The 21151-nt window shown below is 45.5% G+C and overlaps 2 protein-coding genes across 2 annotated transcripts; one reads left to right on the top strand and one right to left on the bottom strand.

Moving 5' to 3' along the window:
- The first annotated feature begins 1692 nt into the window (after positions 1 to 1692).
- LOC147597889 (uncharacterized) lies at positions 1693 to 6048 on the top strand. Its single transcript, XM_086766270.1, has 4 exons — positions 1693 to 1849; positions 3317 to 3539; positions 4194 to 4252; positions 4823 to 6048. The coding sequence occupies exons 1-4, from the start codon at positions 1693 to 1695 to the stop codon at positions 4948 to 4950; spliced, it is 567 nt and encodes a 188-aa protein (XP_086622396.1). The 3' UTR covers positions 4951 to 6048.
- A 7151-nt stretch (positions 6049 to 13199) lies between these two features.
- PTS (6-pyruvoyltetrahydropterin synthase) lies at positions 13200 to 18190 on the bottom strand. The gene is made up of 6 exons (XM_086766188.1): positions 18078 to 18190; positions 17112 to 17191; positions 15668 to 15690; positions 14606 to 14662; positions 14218 to 14288; positions 13200 to 13711 (listed from the first exon to the last, which is right to left on the bottom strand). Exons 1-6 carry the CDS (start codon positions 18149 to 18151, stop codon positions 13570 to 13572), a joined length of 447 nt encoding a protein of 148 aa, XP_086622314.1. The 5' UTR covers positions 18152 to 18190; the 3' UTR covers positions 13200 to 13569.
- Between the last annotated feature and the right edge of the window lie 2961 nt (positions 18191 to 21151).

The following is a 21151-nucleotide window of genomic DNA, read 5'->3' as shown; positions in this document are numbered from 1 at the left end:
AGCTGCAGACACTGCCCAGAGAAGCTCCCGGTAGGGTAGAAGGCAAGGAAGAAAACCACAAGGAAGTGAGGCCCTGCAGGAGTATTTGATTCTGTGAACTTCGCAAGCCAGAAAATCCCAGTTTCCCATTTTCTCCACACTCTCTGTATTAAGGTTAAGTTTACCTCTGATTGAACTCACCTATTCTTTTTCTTGCACTTGTCCTTTTTCTCCCACTTCTGTTCAACTTTTATTTGAAACACTTAACACAACAGCTTCTTTCTAAACCTGTGGGCCACCAGCGGGGTGGTGAGGCTTGCCTGGGCAAGGTGCTTTGGGACTGGAAAAAGGGAAGATGAACACAGGGAGGGAAATCTAGACCTCTCGCTCACCCAGCCACATGGGTGACTCAACAGAGGCTGGGACAAAGCGGATGAGGTGGTCTTGGCAAAACTACAGCATGAGGGCATCAAAAATGCTTCCAGGAGCTTCCTGCGGGCTGCCAATGATATGTCTGTGAGTGTAAGGTAGAGAAATGAAGGGCATACCCTTCCCCTTTCTGAGGATCCAGCTCATCTGGAGTACCTATGCATTCAGCATATTGCTCATTTTGACTGCTGGAAATAACTGCCTTCAGTGCAATTCGCACTGGGAACAGGTTCTGGAGTGATCTCCGTTTCAGGATCATCACTATCTCTAATTACTAGGTGTCACACACTCTGGGTTTCGCTCTGGACTGTACTCGCTGCTCCTTTCACAACAAGGCAGAAGGCCTGTGGGAGAAACCCTTCCTCCTTGCAGAAATGGGGCAGTGCTCCCTTTCTCAGTAGCGCTGATATAACTCACCTCACAACAGCACCGCCCCAACGACTCAAAGAGCCCTTGCAAAATCAGCTTCTGAAAACTCCAGGCAATGGTCTGCAGGGGAGAATGGGGAAATCCAGGCAAGAGGAAGGAGTGAAAAGAGAAAACTGATCTTTTTTTTTAATGTATTATTTGAGGGGTACAGCTAAAATGACTTGTCATTGTACCGCTCTAGAAGAATCGCGTAAGCGATTTGCACCGTAACAAGAACATGCTGTGTTCAGCAGTGAAGTGCTGTGGAAGAGAGCTATGGTCCAGGGTCAGAGACCATCCTCTCACAGGCTCTTGGCCCTTCACTACCTAGCTTCCTCCAAGCAGGTGTAGAGGCTATATTTGAACATCTCTACAAGGATGTACTGCTGCCGGGGTTTCCACACTTTCTGGAATTGTTTGGCCTTTAAGAAAAGCCTGGACCAGGGCTGGAAACAGGACTGCAGATGCTCCTCCACGTTTCCAGAATGTGGGCTTCTGCAAGAGGTTACAGGGACTATTAGCACGCAAGCACACAACACAGTGTTCACCATGCAAATACAGCTCAAGGGATGTAGGCATGCAGAGACTTGATTTCCAGCCTGTGGGTTCCTGAGTGACATGCACACTGTCCATTTTAATCCCTCTCAGCCTGTCACCCTTTTATTTTAATCCGTTCACTCAGAGGCTAAGCAGGTAGAAGGAAGTGATATCTAAAAGCATGAGTGAAACCTTCCATTGAGGGGTGTGTACTTGTGAGCTGAATGGGGAGGAGGAGGAAATATTTGCATTTACCTCATCAAATAAATAGGCTGGAAAGTGTGAGGCTTTGTCAGTTCCCGGGAGCAGGTGCGTGAAGCACAGCCATAAAAGTGGATTATGGCAACTTTCCCCTTCTTGGTGCAACTCCTCTTCATTGGGGCAGTAATCATCCCAGCATATACACAAAGATGTGATTTGCTCCAGAATGCAACTGCAAGCAATTTCACTGTAATCGTGACACCTGAGGCATACAAGGCAAACACAACGTACCTAGGTAAGCCATCTCTGTCTAGACCTCAGTTTCCACACTGCACAGAAATGTGTCTCCTCTGCCCCTAAACCTGCTGCCTTCTTGAGTCTTGTGGTGTTCTTAGATGTGTTTAAAACTTGTGAGGTCTAACAATCTTTTTTTTTTTTTTTTTTTTCAGTTCAGGCAGGAGATAGGTAAATGGCACTAATTGTTACCTCTTTGGTCATATTTTATGTTCCTGTCTACAGGGTCAGTCTCAAATTCTCTTTCCTTCCTTAAGGTGCTTTTTTCTCCCATAATCTTTTTGCCTAAACTTGCATGCAAGGACTTAAATGCTCTTGAAAACACAAAATTTGGGGGAAGTTGTTTCGTGGGTTTTGTTCCTTTTCCTTCTTCCTGAGAATTTGCCCTTCTCAGCAGCAATGGCTGTAAAGGTGAAGAGATTACCTTGATGCTGACAGATATTTAGGGTCAATCATAGAAAACAGCTTTTAATACTTCAAAGAACGTAGCTGCAGTGTAAATGGCAGCATGACGCTGTTTCCTAAACTTGACAACAGATCTCCCTTTGACTTGAGGTTCAGTAAAACTAAATGCTGGTAAAACAGTGGAGAACAGACATCCTGATCCCTTCCTTCAAGGGGAGAGGTAGTCTGCTGGTGTAAATTGGCACAGATTCCTTCAGATCTCACCCAAGGAGCATCCACTGCAGTTGGCTGGTTTTTTAATAATGTGTCGTTTGCTGCTGTTAGTTCATTTTTTGAACACAGAATTCAAGTTTGATGCTAGCTACTGTCTCACATCAGCTCCTGTAGCTTCTGACAGTCTTGGCAGCTTTCATTTGAAACAGTCCTGATCTGAAAGGCGGTGAGGGCCATGGCAGTACAGCATGCACAGCAACCTGGGCTGGGAGGCACAGCTAGGAGGCACTTGGTCCAGGCAAGCAGACCCTCTTGCTTCATTTGCTTATTGACCAACTTCTGCTTGCAATAAAAGCATGATACATAGCAACACTGTGCAGACTAGTCACAACTGTGAAACAGCGACCCGGAGCAGAGAAGTGGGGAAAAAAGGGTGGGGTCTGGCACACTTAACTATGGGCTGAAGGGAGGGACTGCCTAAAAGCTTGTCCCCTTTAGCTTTTCCACCCCTGCCATTTGCTTGGGATTCAGAAGAGATTTACTCACAAGGAGCTCTGGTTTGGCTTACAGATATGGTACTCACAATAGCAGGGGCTGAATCTGGTGACTGAGGCGTTCCTCCTAGCCTATTGCCTAACTAGGGAGGCAGCAGATAAGTGACTTCTTCTTCCTGTGATTGGAGGAGGACTACAGTTCATTACCTTCTCTTTGAAGGCTTCTGGTGCAGCCGTATCACATAGACAGCACTGTGTGAGCAAATACTTCCTTGGCTGAAAACCCTGAAGGCATGGAGTCTGGAAAGGCTGTCTTACAGAACAGACAACTTATGTCTAACTTGCTTTGTTTCTAGTTACAATAAGTGACACCGGAAACCTCACTGACAGCAACCAGACTGACAAAAATGTGACCGAGTATTTACTGCAAGCCTTATCCCCACAAAATGACTCCATGGGAGAATGGCTGATGGTAGACAGTGAAAACTGCAGTTCTATTGACACGGCGATATTAAATGCCACTCAGAGCGCAGCAAACTGGACATCTCCAGACAGGAACATATCTTCCGTGGAAATAAGGTAAGACTATACTACAAGTTTAAGTATTTAGTTGGGACAGTACTTGTCTGTGTAAGCTTTTGGCAACGCCCAGAATCAAGAGCTCACCTCTAGAGCAGGGGTTGAAAAAAACCTCTTGAGCCTTCTCCAGATTTTCTCTTGAAAACACCAAGGAAACATTTTCTGCAAAGCCACATCTAGAGGTCACCTCACAGACGGTCTCATAGTTTAAAGACTTGCTCACATTAGTAGGGATGTAGATTAGTTCTCTGGAAATTAATGGATTGAACACCGCTCTTGTTTCCATTAACACTAATGGAGTTGCATCAGTGGGAAATATTTGTCAAAGGAAACCATTGCCATTAGTCTGATTTGCCTTATCTGCAGGAAGAAAGAATGCAATAGTTCATGACAACAGTGATTCTAATTACAAGGAGCAGATGGTCACAGTAAATTGCCACCCTGTTACAAGGCATTCCTGTTCCATCCAGAGAAGGGCAGGAAAGCAGCAAAAGCATAATGAAGAAACAGTGTTTCAGATGTTAAAAAAAAAAAAAAAAAAGTGCAACATGGGTGGAGGGAAATAAAAGTGAGCTCAGGATGACTTCATAGCTCCTGTCTCTTCATCTGCTCTTAATGTCCCCTTTATATCCTCTCTCTTCTTTCCTTCCACAGGGCATATATCATCTTCACTGATAAATCTGCCAAGTTCCACACTGTGACTCTGAACAAAGGTAAATAAGCTTCAAACAGCAAGGTGAATGACACACCAAGCAAGCACTTCATTTGTGCTCTGCTGTTTCGGGAAAGGGGAAAGATGGCCTCAGTGTACCAACAGTCAGGAGACAAGGCAAAGCCACTGGAGTGCTAGAGCTTCCTAGGGGCTTTTCAGGTTATAAAGTTGAACTTAAAAGCTTTTCAAGCTTCCTTTTTGCTTTAAGGGGCATTAAACAGCTACAAATGAGAGGACAGGCTTATTCATTTCTGCAGATATTGGCACAGGCTTCATCCCCCTATTCACTCTGTCATGTAGATACAAAGTGGAAATTGTGTGGCTTTGCCATCATAGATCATGTTTCTGGTACTCCAGGGCATTCCCTGCCACTCAGGAGCCTCAAGCCTATACTGATGATGCTCCACTGATGTCAGTGGATATATTCAGACATCCCACTCCCCTACCATGTGTTTGACCCCTCATTTCTGAGAAATCAGTCAAATACAGCCTCTTGGAGTAGGTCTGTAGACCTAGGTCTAGTAGGTCCTCTAGACTTCTAATCAACCCTGGGGGTTTCCTTCCATTTCAGAATTGGAAACAACCACAGCACCACCAGCCACCACCCCCAGCTCCGTCTCCATGGTTCAGAGCAGCTCCTTCTTCATAGCTGTCATTCAGTTGCCGCTGCTCCTTATCACAAGCAAACTGCTCTCCTAGAAAGCAGGAAGAGAAGATGACCCAGCCATGCTGCACCTTTCCTCCTTGCTTGTGGTGTGCATGGGAGGGCAGGCAGCTGATCTACTCAGGAAAACTATCCACTTCTTCTGTGTATTAGGATGATAACTGCACTTCTACATTAAATTATAAAGGTCTATTTGATGACAGAGCTGATCTTCCCCTTACTCCCCTTGCCCAGGGCCAGCAATCTCAGGAAGATGAAATGTTTCGTAGCAAGTCAGAAATCACTCTGTTCTAGCCTTTCAGCTAGAGAAGCACAACATGGTCAAGAGCAGACCTCGTCTAACAAAGGAATACTGCATGAATTAATTCCTTCCTCATCACCTGGGGTTCTGTGAAGCACAAAAAAGCATGAAAATTCTTTCTGGGAAAAGGGAAAAGGCCCTCTTCTCATCAGGGTACCAGGGTCTGCTGAGAAGCTCAAGGAGAGGTCTGCTTTTGGCTGTGCAGCCGGGGACTTGCCCTCACAGCATCCCTGTGTGTGCGAGCATGTGTGCCTAAGTGCCTCAGTGACAGTCTGGCACAGTTCCCCACAGTATATTCACCAAGACTGTTGGAAACAGAATTGAGACTGGGAGGGGAAATTACAGGTTTAGGGTACACATGGCTCAGCCAGTTTAAAACCTCCAGTGCAAGCCCAGAGAAAATAAGTGCACTCACCAACCCTGCACCTGGGGAGGAGACCCCCTTGCCAGGACAAGCTGGAGATCCTGCTGGCAGGGTATCCTCCATAAAGGCTCAGGCCTTGGGAATTTCTGCTCCGTATTGTTGTTTGGTCCAGCATCCCCTGAATTTTGTTACTTCAGTGGATGCCTTATAAAGTTTCTCTGGTCTTCTTCCAGCTTTCTGGAATGGTGGGGTGGGTATTTTTTATTCCTGTTTTTTTGTAATCAACAACTGATTTGGCAGTAGAACAAGATCTTATGGGCCACTGAATGTCTTGATTTTATTATTATTGTTCGTATTTTTGTATGGATAGTGTTTATTTAGGAATTTTCAAACTTCTGGAAAGTAATTTTTTCTTAAACTAATCTAAATAAATTAAGGAATGAAAGTTGGCTCTTGCACCTAGCACTATTTCCTGGCTTCACTGTGATGTGGCAAGGGGGCTGAAATGATTCTGGTTACTATGAAATATTTGGCTTTGACCCCACAGATGAGCACGTAAAGACACAAATAAAGGTGACGCCTGTACACTGCAATCCTGTACAGGGTGACCCAGAAGGCTTTCTGAAGGGTAGAGTCAGAAAGGCATCCCTGTTCCACTAATCCTCTTGCTGTTTCCTCTTCAGAAGACTGAGCTCCAGATCATAATAGTATTTCAATAGTCACAGATCAGAGATCTAGCTTTAACCTGACCTTACTAGCCCAGGGTTTGTGATGTCCCTACAAGTAGCCCTTATTTCTGCCAAATAAATTCTGACTCCCAAGCAATGAAAGGTTCACTCCAGAGCACCAAGAGCCTGACAGCAGAGGAGCCTTCATATTCCTGAGAGCTTAACACAGGAGCTGGGCACAACGGGAATAAATTGTCCCTGACCATCTGTATTTCTCAGGCATTCAGACAACAGGTGTGGTTTAAGAGGGATTTTTTTTTCTTCCTACAGAATTGTCTGAAATATGAATAGCTAAAACTGGACAGTTGTGATTAATACATGGCTCTTATTTGTTACAAACTATGCCAACAAGCCTGTCTTGCTTCACAGATCTGCTGCTGTTACACAGATTTTTTTTAACATGTTTGTAAAGTCAGACGTCCCAAGCACAATTTCACAGAGGAAATATTAACCACCTAGTGCCTAGAGTGATGCACTAATGGCATCTTCCCACAGAATTTAACAGAAATTAATTTTTAGGGCCCAGCTATTAAAACTGGCATCTGTTTCGCAGGCAGAGTAATTAGCAGAGATCTGAATATGTTGTACCTTCTGCTACTGGAGTGCACAACACACAATAAAATTCTAATCAGTGCTGTGAACTACTGTTCGATTTTAATCTCACCATTAATATGTCTATTTCCTAAGATTACAGCTCTTTGCCTTGAATAATACATATGGAATTCCTTTTAAATATCCTTGTGGCAACTCCCATTTACAGTATTACCTATCAGTGCAGGGCATTCAGAGCAATGCAGTTTCCCTCCAGAGAGGTGAACTCCTGCTGGCTTTGTCCCATTGAAAAGCCTCATCAGCGGCATTCTCATGAACTCTTACACTATTCAGCAGCAAATACGAGCATTTCCTTTTCCATCCCTATCTAATTTCCCTGGTAAAACTTATTTCACAAACATAACTAGGAAAAGGAGTGCAAAGGGTACTGCATTGTAACTGTAAATGTGAACCCAACACGGGGAAATTCTCTTGCTTCAACAGGAAGGGAAAGAAGTGTGAGTCCTGCAAAGCCCAAGAAGCTCACATCAGTGGGTAAGACATTGCTGAGACTAAAACATGTGAAAGTGCCACAGATAATTAAAAAAAAAAATCCAAACATAATAGCTGTCAATAACACTGAGAAAAGAACTAGCATCACCTCAGTTTCCAATCCTGAAGTGCAAGCAAAGCAAGGCCCTCCTTTGATTCAGAGCTAAATGGCCCAAGAGACAAGAACACACCACATTATTTGGCCCTGCCACCAGGATAGCTGCCCATGTCTTCCTTTTTTGCCCCAGAGGCAATCATGGAGCCACTCCACCACAGAATCTGGATCAGGATGTCAAGTATTTTGCTGAACTTGTGAGTTCTGCAGCAGAAACATATGGCAGGGACCAACAAGGTCCTACGGCTGTGTGGATGCATGTAGAGGACAAATGAGTCATCACATTTAAGACAACCCTTTCTTCTAGAAAATGCCCTCTTGGCAGCTCTCTAGCCTGTCTTCACTTCTGACAAAGCCACAATCCTTTCACGCACGGCCAGGTAGCTGATATAAGGAAGGTCGAGGGAAATGAGACAGTTTGTCTCCCTGACCCATTCCCAACACCCACCAGAGAGCTGCCCACAAAGAGCAGCCAGTGTTACTGCGCACTGCTATGGTGCTGGGAGGTCAGGGATCACTGGTGCAGTCAGCCAGGTCTGCTCTCAGTCCTTGTCTCCGTTCTACTAGCTCTAACTCATCCAGGACCCAAAATCTAGTGACTTAGTTCAATCTTTGTTCCTGTGACAGTCTCTGGGTCTCACACTGGGGAGACTTTGGGTCATCTTTTGAAAGACTCCACAGGTGGCAGCAAATATGGATTGACAGTCCGATCCATGGCCTGAAACAAGCCTAGGACAAACACAACTCTTCTTTTCTATTGTGTTGTAAATCACTGTGTGCCATTCGCAGCACAGCACAGACTCTTGCTCTGCACATTTGGAACAACCTCTGGGAGGACTTGCCACATGGAGCGTGGTACAAAATCAAAAACATGGCATCTGACAGGCACTTCACTGTCTGCACAGGCAAAGAAGTGGCTCTGAGGGTATATCAGATGAGCCCTGAAGCCCAATTCTTCAGGACACGTCTATGAAATCTTGAGTTAACCATCAGTAGGAATCTGTTACTGGAAGTATTTAGCTTTAAAACATTGATTAATAATTAACAGAGTGACTACAGCTCCACTAAAAATTTTCACACCCTTCCACCGATTTCCTGTAGTTCCTGAACTTTCAATAGCTGTTGTGCTATCCCACAATACACATACTGCCTTAAAAAAAAAATCAGCAGAGCAACCCCAACTTCTTAGACTACAGATTTCACTTCTCATTAATATATCTTACCCTACATATAGCAGGAGGAAGTGCATCACTCATTCTGGGAGTAACCCAACAATCAGAATTAAACATTATCTTTTTAATTTACATCACTCCAAAATCCCACTGCTGCAGAACAAGATGTATTTTTAGTCTTGGATCTCCTCCTGTTGGCTACACTTATCCCTTTCTGGTAGAAATACAGCAATGTTTACTCTCTCAGCAGCCCACTGGGGAGGGATAGGGGTAACAGGAGAGAATCAGGTGATACCAACAAATCTGAAGCAGAAACATTTGGCCCAGAGGTGCCTTGTCTTGGGACAGCAGTGTTTAGTCCTTTGCCACATCCACAGACATTTCTATGTAACTTTTAAAGCAGTTGTTGAGTTTTCAAAACCAGTGCTTCAGCAGTGTCTGAATGAACAAATCTTGCCCCTGGTATGGTAAAAGCCTGCTTTCCCTCCCATCCTAATGGCTCTATTGTACTTAAGGACACTCACACCCACACCAATAAAAAGAACACTGGAGTGGGCAAAGCACGCAAACACCTGAGAACGCCCAAACCATGGCTTTGCCATAAAACAGCTCCCCTTGTACCTATGTGGTATGATCACACCCTCTTTCCCCCAGGCCCTGGCCTCACTGAGTACACAGGACAAATAATGCTCATTGTAGGGGGAGAGTCATAAAATGTCCCTTAACCCCTCCACTTGTTCTTTTCACCAGCACCACTTTCCCTGTGGCCTTATGCTCTACTTCCAATTGGCCTCCCCGTTGCACACAGGGAGACTGCTGGTAATTAGAGTCAGGGATGGAGCAAACATCCTAATGAGCTTTAAAGTACAGTTTGATACATCACTGATTCTATGAGAGTCCCCAGCTTTGTTCACGGTGGCCTCCTCAGCCTTTCTACAGAACAAAGCCGGGGCTCCCTGTTGCTTCATTCAACCTCTGGTTTGCTTCCAAGGCACTGCCAGTCTCGGGCACTGAAGCAGTCAGAGGTCCTGTGAACAGGACCACAGCCTTCATTGCCTTCCAGATACAGTGCACACATACAAAGAAACCATGTTACAGAGACAAACTTCAATTCAGGAACCGTAAGATACTGCCGGTTTTCTGAACTCGGAGGAACAGCTCCTGGTGATGGGTCCACGTCCCACACATAGTCCCTCATCAGAAGCAATGCCTGGATTATTTATTAACTCAGTCATTGTTGGGGCTACAATGAACTATAAATAGCAGCCTAGGGAGTGGCACATAAGACTGAGTGGCAGAACTTGGCTTGGTCCCAGTTGCTGTTTTTCGCTTTGCTGATCCTTTTGTAATGGTGTCCCTTTTGCTCCGCGCTGTTTCATAATTTCACACATCAGGGGAAGATGATCAATTCCCACTTCCCACACTGCAAAAGCTAGGGCTGAACTCACAGTCCTCCTGTGGTCACTGTCTTTCAAGCACAGGAAAGAGAATAAGACTTTTTCTCCTTTCAGTGAGGCAGAATGGGAAAATGTTCCCTAGAAACAATTAATAAAAAAGAAGAGCTGCTGCTAAACAGCTTTCCTTTGAAACTAGGCAGCCTCAAACTCTACTTTGCTTCTAGTTGGCAGAATGAAATGGCCACATTTGGCACAACGCGAGCATAAGTGCAGCACAAGCAACCAACATGGCGAGCTTCTTGCACAGGCTCCCCATTCACTCAGTTCCTGCCCTGGCACTTCTTATACACTTGATGATTTATCTTTCCATGTGACAGGAAGGCAGAACTGAGTCTTCCTGCTCAGTCTCTCAGTCCCTACTAAACACAACATATGACATTTCTGGTCTTGCTGTCATTATACTGCTATTTACATTTATGTGTGCCAAAGCTGGAAGTCTCGCTCCTACAGAGCTCTCCTGGGATTAGCTTTGACCTTTTAATTCCTGTCTTGGACCCCACCGTCACCTGAACAGTTCTCTTTCAAACAAATTCATGACTCAGTAACTAAGTTACAGCACAGAGATGCTTAATGTTTTATTACATGAGTTAATTCTCTCCTCATATAACCCTCCCTCCCTAACCTGTGAATTTGGAGGCTGATTCCTACATGGAGCTCACATGCACCTGCAAAGATCAAGATCCCTCTAAGCAGGATAAGGGACAGAATAGACCGTAATTTCTTGGGACACAGGCAATCACAATTTCAGCTCTGATATTGCAAACCCCTTTTACCCAAGACACTACCCAGCCAACCAATTTATTTCCATCTCCCCAGATCTGCTGCCATTTAAACCAGAGATCAGAATAAAGGACATGAACACATCTCCAACATGCAAAACAGCAATAAACACAAATGCCCAAGCTACTGTGAGACTGTGTCAGAGCTATGTTGCACTGCAGTAAAAGGTCAGGAATTTGAGCTAGTTTTTTCTGGCCTAGCACCTAACTTCCTGCTAAGAACAGCAATAGGCTGTGCTATATAGACGTAACCATTTGTTTGCCTTTTTGTCAACAATGTCAACAGCTAAATTACTCTTCTGATAAAGACATCACATGATATCTTTTAGTCTCCTTGACTCACTGAAGACACCAAATGCTTTGTGAATCAGCAGCAGCAGCTATCATTCAGTATGATTTTCATCTTTTCAGCAAACTGGAATGACATCTCACACTAGTGAACTACAGACCAGCAGGAGCATTCAGATAAGCTGTAAAACCTCCCTGGCCAGAGCCCACAGTGAGAAAAGCCAACTGGTTCCACATGTGGGGAAACAGAAAATGAGGAGAAGGGGCAAGGGTATGTTAACAGTGTGTTCCCTTCATCTGACGCACCAAGCACTCTCTAATTGTATGATGATGAACCTTCAGCCAATTATTCAACAAAGCACTACCTATAAGAGGGAAAAAAAAACAACACTGGAGCTCTCATGGCAGATGTTTTGCTCTGCCAGAGGGAAGGCTGGAATATCCCTCAACTCCAGCCTTTTCTTACTATTCCCTTTTAGAAGCTCAATCAGAGCAAAGATGGATCAAGGCAGAAGACAGCATGGAATCATCCTCATATAAAGCAATCACAGTTTAAAACAAAGCAGTCAAAGTACTTTTTGGAACTGTAAAAAGTACTTTCTAGCAGAACCGGTAGCTACAGGAGGATACATTACCCTCAGCCTGTAGTAGAGTGAGGCCAAGGTTAACTATTAGGCAAGCTTCATTAAACCTTTCTAAATGGTGCTGTTTGCTACCATTATTCAGATGCATAATTTCCTTGTAAAGCAAGAGAATTATTACCCTGGATATCACTTTTTAAATTATATGCATTAAGTTATTCTTCATGGCCATATCTAACTACTCTTCAGGACGTTGCTCATGCGATAAAAAGAGAATCATGCACAGTAATATCACTTCTGCCTCTGGACAGACAGGTTGATCTTATGGCTCTTAGCCACAGGAATTGTACAATATCTGTTCCCTAACTGGTTTTACATGCATTCCTCTTCCACCACTTAGCCTTCACAGCATGCCTACAATTTCAGAAATCTTCAGAATAATTTGGTTAGGGTTCATTTAAACTCCTCTCACAGCCTCATCCTTCTGTAACAACATATGCTGAACAGTGTTGCATCTCCTAATCTGCAAGTGACAGTGGGAACCTGCAGACCTGACGACTGATGCATACCAAGTGCGTCTTTTGTCTACAAGGCCTTCCCAATATGGGATCCTGATGATGAAAATACCAAGTAACAGTTGATCATCGCAGCAGGGACACGAGCTGGCTGCTTCCTCCAGGAAGACAAAAGGAGAGAGTTTGATCCTGTTCCTACAGAACTCATAAAAACTTCCCTAAGAAAAACAAGCTTGATCTGGCTGCTTCTGCCAACAAGCTTTTAGGGGGCTTCTGCGGATATGGAATCAAGGTATCACAGGTCCTCCTGCTATTTCAGGTGTCTGTGATCAGACGTAGAATGGGAAGTCTCCCATAGCAGGGATGACTCCTCAGCAAGGTGAGGATTATGTCTGTACTTGCCCTGAGCTGACATAGCACTACAAGGTATCAAAGAAGTGCACTATACTATTTGCCTTACAACGAGACAAAGTCAGCCAGAATTTTCTAAGATGAAAAGCATTCTATCAGCAAAACTTCACAAGACTGGCATCTTTGGGACACCAGCTAGATAACCAGTATTTAAAGGTTTATTCTCGCTTACTTCCCCTTTCACCTGTGCATCATCTGGGCACTCTGATACCACTGGGGCTACGATGTTCCAGCTTCAGAGTTTCCTCAGCTTCCCATGCTGATTCTGCACAACTTACTGTTCTCTTTAGCTCTGCAGTTTGGATTGGGAATTGCTTTGTAAACAACTATATTGCCCACTATGCCAGTTCCTTAGACACAGAAAGATCTACTACCCACAAGAATAAATGAGCCTGTAGCACAGGAAAAAAAAAAAGAAGAAAAAAGGCAATTATGTAGTTCTCGTTCTCAAGAACATTCCTCTATTAATCAAGAGGCAAAACGACACCAAAGCCCAGGTTATTAAAATCATAAATTAATCCAATGTTTAATTAGACAAAAATCAAAGCCTTTTGTGACTGGACAGGACATACATTTTGCCAGGCTGTCTCCTCTCTAGAAAGCTGCTTTATTTAACATAGCACAACTGTAAATTTCGTATCAGCTTGGTGGTTTGGGTTTGCAGAAAAGGCAGACAAATCAACACATTCTGAGAACTTGAACTGCTAGATCGCTAAAAGAATTCCTGGGAAACATGTGTATTTGTCCTTATGTAATACATAAGCAATGTCCAGGTGTAGGAAATACAGTGAGCAGGGTTGAAGTAACCCACCGATCTGATTATGCAGCAGAGTTTCTCATCATCTGAGCTTAAGTGCTTTTCACTTCTCTGAGATCGTTTCTTCTCCTTTATAAACGACAATGTTCTGGTCCGTTTCATACACTTTGACTTTATAAAGAGTTCCCATGGGCAGGAGCTTCTTGAGGTTTTCCCAGATGAACACTGCAATGTTCTCTGTGGTGCTAAGAGTGAAACACAAGCAGATTCAGAACTGGCAGCAATGATATTTGAGGAAGCTGTACTCAGAACGGGCCAGAGGGGATGCTAAAGGCCACAGGGACCATGCAAGCAGCTTTCTCATGATGACACTCTGAACGTAAGTGGGCTTGAACCACTCTCAGCAAACATGGATGAAACGAAGTCTAATTAACAGGTCAAATCTCTCTCCCCAAGCTGCCCACAGAGCAGGCCCATGTGACAAGTGCTAGTCTGCAAAAGGCTTCTCAGCTGCAAGTGGTGCCTTCCTGGGTATATGGGACAGCAGCTGCTCCAGGAGGCCTGCGCCTGGCCAGGCACAGTGAAGTAGACTGCATGGCAGCAGGGCACCCAGCACCTGACATGCACAGGTATGTGTCACAGGTGTGTTACACACAGAGGTATCATGGCTGCTCTTTCAGACTTAGGACTAAGCCTTGAAGACTGTTCCTTGACCCTGCAACCAATGCCATGAGGAGTCTCGATCACCCACCTCACAATGTCAGCAAAGTACGGCACATCTTTATCCAGATTTTTGTGGTCAAGTGGTTCCATGATCGCCTCCTACAGAAAGAAGACAGTGACAATCTTGTCCCAGTTCATCAGTGGACCTGAGGTTCAAATTACTATGCACATGGGACTGGAGCAAGGCAACAGTATGTAAAAAAAAGCATGAGCCCTACATCCACATTTTAACTTCCTAGCTGGAGACATGGTACCGTCTCACATCACATTGCTAAAGCATTTTAGTCTTAAATCATTCCTTAATTTATTCTTTGTTTCCTACCATCATCAACTCACCATGTCTCCTCTGGTACTAGACAAATTGCTAAGCTATAACCAATTCTCCCAGGGTATGTGTAGGAAAACAGTGCTATTACCTGCATATATTTTTTCAGGTCTGTCAGGTTTATAACCATTCCTGAGACTGGGTCAATCTGCAGGGAAAACAAAAGGGAGATTAGTAGCCTAGCTACATGTCCTTATTACCAAGGCTGCCGTGAGCCTGTACAAATCAGACTGTGAGTATCTGTGCGCTCAGGACATTTGAGCCACAAGAAAAATATCTTTCCACCTTTACATGCTGATTTCCAGCTCTACTCCTGTGATGTTCCCAAAGGCTAGATATAGTACACAAACAACTCCAGTGGTTCCACTTTCTCGTAAAAGCTGACATCAGGGAGAAGAAACTCACTGAGACACTCAGCTTTCAAGCAACAATCTAGCATCACTATAAGCAGGAAAACAGGCACTAAACCACTGGTTTGAACAACCAGGGACAAAACAGAGACAGGCCTGAGCTCACAGCATCCTTCCATCTGGAGAAGGCAGAGCTCCAGGAACAAAATCAGGTTTTGCAGTTCACAGCATATTTGGGGCATGTAGAAGGACGAGGCTTTAAAATTTTATGAACTGTAAATCCTCAAAAAGTTGTTTGGAAAACATCAAAACCAAAGTGCTATGTAAACAACTCGCTCTGCAGAATATACAGAACAATGACAGGATAAAGGGGAAAAAAAACCAACTGCAAAAGCAGAATTTCCTTTTACATTTACAACAAAATACTTTGATATAACAGCAGAGAGAATCAGTTACTGGGAGTGCTAGGCCACCCTGAAGCTCAGCAAACATCCAAAGGTGCCCCACGGATCTGACCAGAGCCTATACACTCTGCAATCAGACTCTGCTGGACTAAGTTATGTGCCCAGAGGATGATTACAAACCTCAGACTTAAATATGATCACCTGCAAATCCTTGTTAGAGACAAAGTGAATAGGATAGTGACTATAGAAAACCTTATTTTATAGTGACGTGTACAGAGTTTCCACAAACAGCCTAGGAAACCTAGCAACTGAGCTAGAATTTCAGTACTGTGGAAGACAGGGATCCATCTATCCTGCTGCCCTAAGGATTGGGAAAAAAAAAACGTTTATCACACTTACCTCTCCACGCACAGTGACTATAACTGAAAAAAAGAAAATACCAGGTCATGATGACACCATGAACCTAACAACAAAGTACACTTCTGACTGTGACAGACAACCCATTCATCGCTAATCCACAAGGACTGGTGCAGGCTTCCTAGCACTTAAAAGTCGGACTGTTTTTATAAAACAGGTATCCACTCCATAAAGAATAATGACTCAGAGCCACCCATCAAAGAAGCCATTTTCCAAGGTCTGATGCCCAGAGACACACCACTGTCCCTGAAACGCCCCTTGCAGGCAGAGATACGACTTCTCAAGTACCTACTCCCTATGACAGCCTGTGCCTTGCATAACCAAGGTCAGAGCCTCTCAATTAGCAAAGTCTTCTGGACAATGCAGACACCCTAGGCACCCATATAGTCACAAGACCCCCAAGACCATAAGATGTGGGGTCAGCTTTAAGTCTTCTGACATCACGGAATACCAGAGAAGGAAAGGAAGGGATGAAGTAGCCGCCAACTCTCTAAGAACCAGAATTACTGCAAGGTGTCATTTCAACCCACAGGTCAGTTCAACAAAAAGAGACAAACACTTGGAAACATCATCCTGGTAAGCTCAGCATTCCTTCCTACTAACCCCAGGAGCTGAGGACAAAATCACAGCTCACTAGGGAACTCAGAAGAACAAAAAGAAAGTGATTTGACCCTGGTTGTGATTCTCCTCTGGGATGGAAAAGCCCCTTTGTGCTTTTTCTCACTCTCTATCTTCCCACCTACTTCAAGGAACAGTTTTAGAGCTTTCCCTAGCTTTCCAGTGATATTATTTTTACAGTGGAAACATCCTTCTTGTATGAGAAAGTAAAAACTGTTGTGCCTGTAAGTCAGCTTTAAATGAGGGACAGATCTTCAGTCCAGCAACTTGTCAACCTGTTTTCCCTTGTAAAGCTAGTAGCTCTGTAGTAGAGGTTTCGGGGTACCTACAATACACACCGCTAAACAGGGAGCCAGCCTAATACCTGGAGAGATTTGATCCTATGTGCATAGGGTACAGATCGTAGGAGAAGAGCTTGTGAAACGAACAGTCAAATAAAGTTTACAGGCTGTTTAAATTGTATGTCTTCTGCTTAGAAAAATCTTCATTCAAAACACAATGATTTTGCAGATTATAAACATGTAGATTTGCTTCATGAAGATAAATATTGAGATATTTATTGAGATAAATATTTATTACCTATTACCTATTAATAGCTTGCAAATCCATGTCACAGATCAACCCCCCTGCTGCTGAGGATTCCTTCTAATTCTAAAAAAAATCCCAAACCAGCCACTAAAAGCCATACCAGACTGCTGAGACACGAGTGGCCCAGCTCCCCCAAGCGTTATTCCACATTCAAACCAGCCCACCTGAGGGCAGCCTCTGTCCATGACTACATGTGTAAGCATGGAAGTCAACTTCTTACCTTTATAGTTGTGTCCATGACCATTTGGATTGTTGCATTTCCCAAACAGCTTCAGGTTTTCTTCATTGCTCAGCAATTTACTGTGAGAAATACAGACACGGCATTTCAGGATCCATTACAGAATTTTGTGGCTTCACTTCAGCTGTGATTGCTTTCTAGCTTTTCCACCTATTCACTCTCCCAAATTTAATCCACTAGCTTTTCCTACTCAGGAGGCAGAAACAGAATCAGAAGAGTATTTGGCCCATGAGAAGTTGTTGTTGACAACGGGGTTTTTTTTTGCTGTGGTTTTGTATTTATATACGTAAGTTTCATAACAACTGCCTGCTGCCCCTGCTGTGTAAACACTAACAGTTATTCACATCTCAATATAGCAAAATCACTTGGGCTCCTAGGAGGAAGCACCTGGAGCAAACTATGCATATTATTATTTATTATTAACTAACAAAGCTTAGGGAGCGTCTCCGAAGTGTAAAGGATGGCTTCTCTCTCTGAAGCTTTCCTTTGAAGCAGTTCAAGTGCCTACTCCGAGGAATATTTCAGGTCAAAGCCCTCGTTCGGACTATGTAAGTTTTGAGGAAAAGGCAACAGATCAGGGGCACGGTGAGTTGCTTACAAACTGAAAGCATAATTCGTCCTGGTCAAAAACAAAACTCCTGTTCTCGTTAAACCTCGTTAAGCACTGCTGTCTACCATCAGACCCAGCCTCGGCAGGCTGCAGAAAACGGACGAAAACACGGCGAACCGGGAAGCACTCTGCAGCAGGCGGGCACACAAGCACAGCGGCTGGGCTGGGCTGGGCTGGGCTGGGTTGAGCCCCCGGCTCCGGAGAGTCCACTTGCAAGGCGCATCTCGGCGAGGCCTCTGCGCCTTTCCACCGGGGACAACTCCCAGGAACGGGGAGGGAAGCCGGGCTGCCGCGTGTGCCCGCGGTGCGGCGGGGCCAGCCGTGCCGGAGCCGCTCACCTGTGCAGCCGGTGGCAGGCGCTGAAGGTGACGCTGCGGGAGAGCCGCGCCAGGCGGGCGGCAGCCGGTGCCATGGCCGGGCAAGGTCGGGCCGCGGAGGGCGGGGCTGGGGCCGCGGCGCGGCCGGCTCCATCCGGGCCGCGGGGCGGGGCGGTGGCTCGGCAGCGCCGCCCGCGGGAGCTCGGAGCCGCCGCGGGTGACCGGTCGCCGCGGCGCACGGGCGAGTCGCCTGCTTCTCCCCTCGGGCGCGGAGGCTCAGCTCCTGGGGCTGTTCCCCCGCGGCACTGCGGCGGGGTCTGCCCGCGCAGAGTGGGCGAAAGGCTCGCTGTGTTCATTGCCGCGGCTCGGCTGCCCCTCCTGGTCCCCAGCTAATGCCGCCCGAGTGCATACTGCGATCTTGTAGGAGCCAGAGAGAACATAAAATCGGCTGTTGGGAGCCGCTCCGTCAGCCCTACCAAGTGCAGGGGTATGACAACAGCTCCGATGGACCACCGGTGTGATGTGCGGCAGCAAACGCTCTCCTGCACCAGCTATTCACTAGCTCACTGTTCACTACATCACCGAGTGATGCAGAAGGCTGGGAGCTCCCTGAGAAGAGCAATCCAAATCATGGGTATCACCATGAGGATAAGAAGCAGCAGTTAAAACATTTCTACGTGAGCTTCCAGAGGAGGGAAGAATCAGTTCTGAAGGAGGGAATGTGAGGCTGAAAAATATGCATTGCATTTTCCAGTTCAATTTGCTGTTGCTCATCTGTATCCGAGTGGGCTTGGTAGAGGGAGAAGCGACGCTGTTGGGTACCAACGGCACCTTTCAGCTTAGTTCAAATTCTGCTTTAGAGAACATACACAAAAACTATCTCGGACTACATCAAAGTTCCTCATTTGCACTATCCGGGCTGGTGGGCGTGAGGCCCAGGAACAGAATTATTTGAGATGTGCCCCCCAAGAAGTGCATCAGTGAAACACCACAAACTCCAACAGCAAATGAGATTTCTACAGGGCGGGACTGGGGTTTGCTTCAGAATCAGATCAGAGACCTGAAATTTGTGCATCCTGCCTTTGCTCTTTTCATTGATGTTCCACTTTTAAGGCGTTACATCCTCTCATTCATCACATAGCAGTAGTGTTAGCAGTGATTTGTCCTGTGGGCCAACACTTTGACTTGCTTGTATTTTCTTATATTATGGCAATTGCAAGAAGTGTGTTTATAAATGCATCAGTGCACAGGGGCAAGCCTGCCAAAGGAAAGCTGGCAGGCTCTGAATGCACTTGTAAGGTGTTTACACAGCAATCCAAAGTGAAGGAGTTCACAAAAGCAATACTCACCAGAAGGGACTGAGATAACTTCACGGATCTAATTCCTACCCACCTAAAATAACTGAGCTCTGTCCATTCCACAGCACTGTGGTATCTGAGGAGCTATTGTTAAACCTTTGAGAATGCCCCACTCCCTGGTCACATGCCTGATTTGAGGTGGTTTAGATAAAGTGCACAGCAGTCCTTCCCTGGACTGGAGGGGGTTGCCAGGCCTGTTAGTTCCTGGCAAACTAATTGGACCTCTGGGATGGTTGTGTACCTGACAGGCTTGAAGGAGTGAACTCTGCTAACATAACTCTATGAACATTCATAGCATTCACACAGAGGACACCATAAAGTGTGGTGATTTTCAGAAAGCTTTGGGAGAGGGGGTGGAACCTGGATTTCTCAGTGCTGAATGGGTTTGAATGGAGGTAACTGTGTCAGCATATTCCCTTAATTCCTGGAAATTCTCGGTGCCCCAGTGGTAACAGAGTGTACCTGCCAGTTTGTCAGAGTGGGAAAACTCCAAACCTCAGAGCAGGATCTCTGAATAACAGGAACATAAGAAAATACAGCTCTAAGGTAGTGGATTACAGCCTGTGTGCACACAACACAGGCAGGGGCTAGGATTGCATGCTATTGAAGTAAAGCTTTATAAACACAGCGTGGACTTTGCACTGCAGGGCACCTCTCTTCGCCTGCACTGTTGATCTGCAGCGATGCCTGGGCTACTCTGGCTGGCTGCAATTAATACAAGGTTGCACATGAACCTCTAACACTGCCTTTCCCCTTCCCACCTCACCAAGAAAAAAAAAAATGTTTAAAAAAGAGTAGCAATGCTGACAGAACTCTACCCACCGTCATTAAGCACTTCCTTAGCATCGTTCAGGTTCCAGTCCTGGGGATGTGACCTGGCTGGGAGTTGTCCCCTCCGCCTGTGGGTGACAGGCTGCAGGAGAGCAACTGCACTGGCTGAGATGGCAAGTTAAGAGACGGACCCGGCTCTTGCGGAGGAGGCCGCCGGCTGGCAGGGCTGGAGCACCAGCAGCGGGAGGTGTTTGCCATCTAGTGGCTTTTGTCAGATCAGCTTCGGGATGAGCATTCCCCTCTGTCTTCTCACAGTGCTGGAGCCCTGGTCTACAATCCTTATTTCTCTCCTTTGTGTTTTCCCAAGACTTGGAAGGAAGGTGAAGAAAGGTTCGAGAGTAGATACAGATGGGTTGTTTGGGTAGAGTGAGTCAGCTCTGATCTGTATCTGTTCTCTCTGGGCTGGCCTCCAGAACACCAGGAGTGGGGAAAAAAAAAGGCAAAGCAAGTTTGCAAACAGGAAACAAGGGCTTTCCTTCAAACCCTAGGGCACAAGGGCTGTTTTTGCTCAAGGGAAGTGGTTCAAAACATTTTCCAGGCTTCTCACAACGAAGCAATATAAAAAAGTCCTTAAGCCAGGAAGGCAATCCATTCCCCTGGAAGCCTTCCCTTTTTACAGTGCTCTTAAAGGCAGAGCCTGCAAGTGAATTGCTATAAAGGGCTTCCCTCAACCCACCTGTCCACCTACACCTCAGAGTTCAAGAACTGTAGCAGCCTGCATGAGGAAGCAAGCATATGAGAGGGTGTTGAGTTTGATATGCTCAACTTAAGAGGAAAGGGATATCAAGGCCACAGTAGAGTTCTACAAGTTTCATACCAGTTGAATTAGGATGAGGGTAGGAAATGTTAGCCATCAGAGCTGCATCCAGCTCTTCTGTTTAAGAGGGAGCATGGTGGAGACGTGTC

The sequence above is a fragment of the Chlamydotis macqueenii genome, chromosome 24 (assembly GCF_036417535.1).
Source record: "Chlamydotis macqueenii isolate bChlMac1 chromosome 24, bChlMac1.mat, whole genome shotgun sequence".
NCBI classification, from domain to species: domain Eukaryota; kingdom Metazoa; phylum Chordata; class Aves; order Otidiformes; family Otididae; genus Chlamydotis; species Chlamydotis macqueenii.
Note: the sequence above shows the minus strand (reverse complement) of the source record. Positions and strands in the feature narration are given on the sequence as shown.